Below are 8,545 nucleotides of genomic sequence, written 5' to 3'. Positions count from 1 at the left end.
ATCGGGGATGGTTAATTATAATTTCCATGTTCTACTTCACAACCTATATACATGCTTTCAACGACCTTGCACGTCTGGAGTCAGGCACACTTTCCCCTCTATTGTAGTTTCCCGGAGTTATATGTCTGTTCAGTTTACCGACAATTTTCTGAAAACTCCGGACCGACATCCACAGTAGAGGATGGTCATAAAATGGGTCAGTTAGATTTATGACCAAATTCGTAAGGCCACAGGTCGTCGGAACCAGGCTTTAAAGCTATTGTTGATCAAATATTCTTCCGTTGTTGAGGCATGAAAATCTGGACATTATTTAGGTATTGTCCTTTAACAGTAATACAAAATGACGAGATCCTTGTATTGTTTGAAAATAAGACGTTAACTTAATTACAACCAATGAAGCTTTTTCCTACACAAGTATGAGGACATTTAAAGAATAAGATATAAGTAATGAAAGAATTTGGAATAGGTTGACAGCTTAGTAAAATGATAAAATGTACCAGCTCAAGTGTCGCCCTTGTCATCTGACCGCGTTTCAAAATCAAGAGGTCCGTCCAAAAATAGCCCTAGTGTTGCTTTAAAACAGGACGTTCATGTAACTAAACTAAACAAAACAACTACTTTTCAGAATGTCTCAGAGATTCTTACTTTATAGAAAACGAAGGAATGACTTCATAGAATGAAACTTATGAAAAGTATATATGTAGCGTAATTTTGGCAGATGTGTGGCCGAAAGATGAGATTTTTGGAATAAACTTCAGTTTATTTCACTACTCTAGTAGTACACAAATATAGTACAATATTGTAGATCAATATTATTCGCAATATTGTATAATAGTGGTTAATATCATATTATTAGAGATGCATAATCCACGATTTTTTGAATTACAAATAATTTTGCTATTGTTATTTTCACATATTTGTTCCAAATATCTGTTATTTCAACCATATTATTAATTAAAAATTATTACTTAATATTAAATATAAAATTTATGAATTGTAATTAATACTTAATTTACTAATTTAAGTAACGTGTCATTGAATTAGTTTATCTATTTCAGCTTACTCCCTAAATGTGATTTTTTTTCAAAACTATTTATTTAATTTCTTTATTGGAGTAAACCATTTTCTGAAAAATTTGAATTAAATATATATATATGTCATTTCTTTAAAATGTTTACTTTAGTTCTCTATTCTACCAATAGATGGCGCCAGCAGTAAGCAGAATATCAAGCAGCATAAATCAGCAGAATAAAGTCATGTCACAAGCAATTAAAAGTTATTTGTATGGAATAGTGCATCATCAAATGCGAATATTGGAAAGGCAAGGTCACTCCAATAAAGTGGAGCGGCTACTTCACACTTTCCAGTGAAGTCACCGCTCCGATTCATTCCAGTGATATGCAATTCAATGATGCGATAATTCCAAGAATAATTGGTCCGTTCACTTTTCAACCCATTCACAGCTTTCTCCTTTTCTGTTTTGTTCGAGAGCTTCCATTGGACAGATCGTATCGATTCTTACTTTCTATCGTGATCCAAAACCTGTAATCGAAATATCACCAGTAACATCGTATCAAGGATTTGAATCACACCCCTCTTTGAAAAGTATTGATCACTGGTATTTCTGACTTTATGACATTGGTTACGTAATAACCGCTCGTAAAATATTCATCATCCCTACATATTATATCGAATAATATTGTTCAATATAGTTGGACATTGATCAATATTCGCAATATCTTATAATATTGTGGAATATTGATTAATATGGAACAATATTGTAGGACATTAATCAATATTCGCAATATTGTATAAAATTGTGGAATATTGATTAATATCATGTAATACTGAACAATATTGTACAATATTGTGTAACAGGCTGTACTACCTGAGTACGAGAAAGCAATAATGTGTACTCGGGGACGAAGCTGGAACGTGTTCCTTCCCACCCAGACACAAGAGAAAAGTGACAGAAATTTTTTCTTTGGTGATTTTACAAAGAGATTCTTATAGAGATTTTTTGATACTTAGGAACAGAAATCGTAGGTGTCCTGAAAGGAATGGGTACGTATTAGGGGTTTTTATTCCTTCGCCTGTGACGTCAGCAATTTTCATAGTGTGTGTTAGAAATAATTAAATAAAAAAAAAGTGGGGTTTGGATAAGGAAATAAGAGAACATTTTAGAAAAAAGTAGCATAAACTAATTCAAGTTAAAAAATTGATTAAGATTTAAATGAAATTAAAAGACATTCTTTATATATATATATATATAATGATATTTTAAACTCTAATTTCAATTTAATTAATTTCCAAGGTTTTATCTTAATGTGGCCCATAGCAACTTCATTCTAAAATATTCTCTTATTTCTTGATCCAATTCCACTTTCTGTACTTAATTGATTCAAGAGAAGCTTTGTAAAATTGCTGAATCGACTAAAAGCTTCAATTTCCCACACACCGACTGAAGAGACAAAATACAGCTGATCTTGACAAATTCTTTTTTAAAAGATCCCTGTCCCTATCAAAATCTCATTGTATGTAAGTACTATGCAGAAATATTTTCCCTATCAATATCTCAGGTTATATAAGACCAGGGAAAAAAATGTTCAACAGGTTTTCCCTCATTTCTTTCTGTGTCGTTCTGTGTTGTATGTGTGCTCGTCGCTTGTACATAATGCGTGCTTCTCCCGAGATGAAATAAACCGACATCAAGAAATCGAAAGTCTTTTCACTGTCTTCGAACCTGGCTTCTGATTAAAAAGTTATATATATATATAGCAAGTTTGCGAGTGTTGTTCTTTCATGATATCAGAAAAGCAGCAATAAGCATTTAATTCTTTTTTAATATGCATTTAAGCATTCTTATTCTTCTGAAAACACCAACTAACAATAAGGGATGTGCAACAGGTAGGTATCATGTCACCAGAGCAAGTGAAGAAATATGGTGCGCAAAAAGAATAAACTACTTTTATACTAAGTGCAATCGGGTTGGAATTACCATAACCTTATATAAATTAACTAGTAGAAAAATAAAATACAAAAACTGCAGCTATTTATTGTAAATATAATATATTTGACATTTTATTATTTCCTTTATTAGATCTAATTTTATTGTCTTTAAAATAGTACCATTATTTTATTGAATTGCTTAAAACAGCTGGATTTGTGCTGCCATCTTGTGACAAAATGCTGAACTTATTATCTCAAACTGTATATGTAAAATTTAGCTTATATCTACTCATAAATTGCGCTATTGAAAAACTTGCATTTTTGGTACATTTCGTGTTCAAATTTTTTTACATTTACATAATATTCTGGAAAATATTATCGACCTTGAGATTTTGATTAATGTCCAGAGTTTTTATTTTCACGAATAAGAAAGAAAAAATTAAATATTTGCATCACAAAATTTCAAAGTGGAGAGATCCATATAAATTAAATTTTATATGTGGTTTTACTAAAAAATATTATAATCTTAAAAGTTCGAACCGTAGTAGTATCGTCTGTGGGCCAAAGAAATTTAAGCGCATTAGCTACTCTTTCAACAGCAAATTAAGTAGCTCATGGTCTAGATTTTTCAAGATGCATGAAAAAAATTGATAAATTAGTATACACATTAAGGTCAAAGAATACACAACTGTTCAATTAAAGCTGCACTACAATTGAATAGTGCTAAATGTAATCGACTATAATATTGTATATTCTAATATGTAGATAATTGTGAAATAAATAATAAAGTATATTATTGTCGGATTATCTTCATAGAATTAAATCTTTTTATAAAACTTGATCAACTTAAATTGTCTTTTTGAGACGTTCCTTTTTATTCTTTTTTTGGGAGGGGGAGGGGAGACCTCCAATAAACCAAGGCAAGATACAAATCATTTAAAAACACTGGAATTAATTCAGACTAATTTACATGAAACCACTACAAATAAATTAAATCATAAATATATAATGAGTTTTTAACAAAACCTGTGTTTTTGTTTGCTCTTATTGAATGATCCTATTCAATAAAGGATTCACCTTATTAATGATTCACATCCTAACGATTCGTCTAAATAATTCCTAAAAAAGGAAAGAGCCCTTCAGCCTATTCAAACGACTAAAATCATTTAGCAAAAAGTAATGAGTGAATATGCCTTTAGTGTTCATTTATTTAAGAATACCGATGAAATATATTTATTCCATTCATTAATGATCATTAGTATTGCTAATGACGATTTTTTCTCCACCGTGTGAGTTCAGAGCATCGATTATTATTCAAACTGGACAAAAGAATCCGCTTTTTCATTTTCGGACGCAGATATAAATATCATTTCAATGATTTTCAACTATTACTATTATTTATTATTGAAATTGTAAATTGTTTAGAGAAAAAGAAGAGGAAATACTTTTGTTTGTGTGCAATAATCGCTCGATGCAAATTTTAATACATTTAAAATTATTGAATTCTATTCTACATGTAAGAGTCGCTTACATCAAATGCAGCACGCCAATCTGATATTCTTATCACGTGACCAATAATGAATCTTTTTATTTTCTATTTGTTGTATTACGTGTTGTATTGTATTCTTTTGCTACGCGTCTGTGATTTCTATTGAAGAGGTTACCTGAAACATTTTATATATATAAAATATTTTATAAATGCTGTGTACTCAGAACATACTTGAGTGATTTAGGCAGGAAAAATTGTGTTAATTATTTTTTTTATTCCAACAAAAATTTAATCTCGTTTTGAAGTACTTAAGAAAAAATGGTTGACAATCAATCACTGATATGGCATTGATAACCTGCCACGATCGAAAAATACAAATATTCGAAGATAATACAAATAGATGCAACTTTCGGAAAGAAAAGATACCTCATATTAATTTCAATTTCAAATCGATGAAAAAATCATCATCATCTGATTATGAGACAAATGATTCCGTTTCAATCTTTGGTAAGATTTCCAGATTTTTGATATGGATGGGATGCATCATTGGAAGCGCATACTCAATACATAGATTTTCCCGTCTGTATTGGGAATATCCGACTGTCATGAGTTTGAGAATAAGTCAAAATGAAAAACTAGAATTTCCAGCCGTAAGTATCTGCAATTTAAATCGATTAAAAAGAATGGATTGTTTTACGTTCCCAGAACGCCCGAGGATTAATAATAACGACACTCTGATCGGAACTCCACTTCTGATATCGGAATTTGGGTCTATTGGTGAATGTGGAAAAATGGTCAACAATGAAACATCTTATAGAAAACACAATGACATGAAATTGTTTTTACTCGAGTATAACCAAATGAGTCAAAAACAGCGTTTTGAGAGAGGACATCAAACGCGTGATTTATTGAAAGATTGTTTTTACGAGGGCAAAACTTGTTCTAAAAGCCATTTCGGTTTCTTTCAAAACTTCCGTTACGGAAACTGCATAGCATTTAATCGTAGATCAGAAGAACCTCTTCTCATTTCGCGAACCGGCCCTGACAGTGGGCTGACGTTAAACTTGAAACTGGAGAGCATCTACTATCTTCCGACTTCGGAGACATACGGCGCAAAAGTAGTCATTCATCATCCAGACGAGATCCCCAATCCCGAAGAAGCAGGATTTGCTGTCAGTCCTGGATATGAAACGTCCATAGCTTTGAAGGAAACGGATGTTCATAGGCTGCCAGCTCCCTACAAGGATGAATGTCTCCACTACAAAGGGGAAGATTCGGTTTCTTTCAAGCGTAGTAAAAACAGCTGCATACGTGCTTGCATCCAAAAACAAAATTTCGAAGAGTGCGGCTGTGTTGACCCAACTCTGTCAGTTCTTGAAGATCTGAAGCCTTGTAGCCTGATAAATGAGACAGAAGTATGCTGTTTGAACGAAGTTCTCAACACCATGTCTCTTTCGAGATCAACATGTGGTTGTCCGCTTCCGTGCCTTTCAGTTCAGTACAATGGAGTGTTGTCGAGATCCAAATTGAGGGAGGAAACGCTGTTTTTGGATATTAACAGATGCAAGGATATTGATCCATTTCGAGATTATAAAGAAGAAAATGTACGATTGAAGATTTTTTATTCGAGTTTGCAGATAAGGGTGTACCAACAGTTACCGAGGTGGGAAGATTGGTCGTTCCTAAGTTTTATAGGAAATGAATTAGCATTGTGGTTAGGAATCTCGATGGCGGCAGTTTTCCAAGTATTCGAAAAAATGACCCTTTTTCTAAAAAAGATATATTTAAAACATCAACTGAGTCATTGAGAGTTTTTAGTTTAGTTATATCTGTTTCTCATTTGGCGTAACATCATGGTGTTTAGGTACTTAAAACTAAAGAATAAATGCGTACACCTCTTAGGGTGACATATTGGGTCAATCAAAATATCGTCATCGAAAACTTCAATGTGAATGAAGGTAGAATTATATTTCGTGCATCAATTATAAATTTTTTATTAAAAAGTTAACTATCTTAAATATATGCAGGTGCATATATATATATTTCCTTACTGATGCATAAGACGAATGAAAGAATCGCAGATGATAATGTAAATGGATGTTAGACTACTTGCTGCATTGGCTATGTAATAACATAGGAAAAACTAGTAGATATTTATTTTAAAAATCAATAAATTTGAAAGAATGCATTAATTTTCAATTCAATTCAATGCAATTTAATTAATTTTTAATATGCAAAAAAAAAAAAAAATCTTTGTGCAATCTGTATTGCTAAATGCAATCGTTTCAAATAGAAACCTTTTATAAGTATCGATAAGTATTCAAAAGTCTGAAATATATATGAAAAGAACTCCATAAACTTCATTCGTATAAATGTATTTTTATGGGTAAAATAACCCCCATTTAATTACCCACTCATAAAACACGAAACAAATATCAATAGCTGCACCCTCTATGTAACAAGAATTATTATTTGCTTACTAAAGTAATTGATACTTGAAAATGTTCGAATCGTTTTGCTGGACTAATTTTATAATTAATTCCTTCTGTTCAAACCATTTTCCGGTTAAAACTGTTATTTTCTATATTAAAGTCACCAGCATCCTTGACTCACCTACATTTTGCAAAATAGAATTATGAGAAATTCTGGGTACTGTTTCACCTCATTGCAAAATCTTCCAACAACCCACAATAAACGGATATTAGATTAGAATAGTTATATTAAAGTCTTATTTTAAAGCAACACTAGCGCCACTTTGAGCTACAGTCAGATGAAGATGATGACACTTGAACTGGCACCTCCCTTTTCAAACTTTCGCACCATACCAGAGAAAGGACGTTTGATCCTGACGGATTTAACTCGTATCAGACCCGCTTACACAAGGGCTTTTAGATGGAATCGGGTCTCGAACCTGGAAACTTCCGGTTCCGAAGACCTTAACACCAGGTTACTGCGGCCCCAATAAATGAAGTCGCAAAATAAAGATTACATAATGTATCATTCTTCAGCTAATTAACTTTTACCACAGTTTGAAATTTACTCATTTTTAATCCATTTGTATTAGCACATTATATCTAAATACAGATAATAATGACTTGGAAAAAGTATTTGAAATTTTTTCTTCAAAATTTTTTTTAAAAAAATCTCACACAAGTTGATACAATAAAAAGAAATATCATGTTAACCCTGTAATGCATAATATTATATATATATATTTTTTTTTATCAAAAAATGTGTGTTTTGAATTGCTGCATATAATTTAGGGAAATTATTAAAATGTTTTAATTATCTTTTTCGTGAAATAAAAAATAATAAAAATGTGCCAAACGGTTGAATTTTGAATTGAACAATATCCAAGTGATATAACTGATATAAATCCCATTATAACAACTCTGTAATAAAAATAAAATTCAGTTTTTTTATCAATATATTTTTTACAATGCAATATATATATATATATACTGATAGAATTTATAATGGTAGAACTATTTATATAACAAATTGTTATTTTTATATGAATAGTATTGATCTTGGTATTTTTTTCCAAGTTTCCAGTTGAAATCTTTTCTAGAATTGCTTTTGTCGTTTATTGTCGTTTATACATATGTTTATCAATAATCATTTAAAAAAGAATTTCCAAACACTCATTGTTGCCTTTTAGATCAGTCATGTGAAGCTTATAAGTGGAAATAAAAGCATGTTGCTAAATGGCTACACGATGAATTGTAGGGTTAGTTATTAAAATTCATTTCTTCAGCACCAAGAATTCACTTTTCAGAGCAGTGTACGAATTCCCCCTTCTACGAATGCGCAGAAAGGGGAAAGAAAGAAAAAGGGCGTTCGTCGGAACAATAATCTACAATCGCTCAAACAACAACATTTCCTAAAAATAATGTTCACAAGAGGCCAACTATTGCGCGCAGTAGAAGGTCACGCCTACCTCAGGAAAATCACGTGATCCCAACTGGTACAATGACAAATGGTTGTCTCATTGGGACAATTACTTGCCATTGTCCCATTGCGGTCACGTGTTCTTCTTGAAGTAGGCGTGCCTTCCTACAGGAGCGCAATAGTTGGCCTCGTGGGAATTCTGTTAAAGTGTTGATA

At 31.8% G+C, this 8,545-nt stretch overlaps 1 protein-coding gene across 1 annotated transcript; it reads left to right on the top strand.

Moving 5' to 3' along the window:
- The first annotated feature begins 5,121 nt into the window (after window positions 1-5,121).
- On the top strand, window positions 5,122-6,246 carry LOC129957316 (degenerin mec-10-like). The gene has a single exon (XM_056069585.1). It carries the CDS (start codon window positions 5,122-5,124, stop codon window positions 6,244-6,246), a length of 1,125 nt encoding a protein of 374 aa, XP_055925560.1.
- The last annotated feature ends 2,299 nt before the right edge of the window (window positions 6,247-8,545 follow it).

Source organism: Argiope bruennichi, chromosome 11 (assembly GCF_947563725.1).
Source record: "Argiope bruennichi chromosome 11, qqArgBrue1.1, whole genome shotgun sequence".
Lineage (NCBI taxonomy): Eukaryota > Metazoa > Arthropoda > Arachnida > Araneae > Araneidae > Argiope > Argiope bruennichi.
Note: the sequence above shows the minus strand (reverse complement) of the source record. Positions and strands in the feature narration are given on the sequence as shown.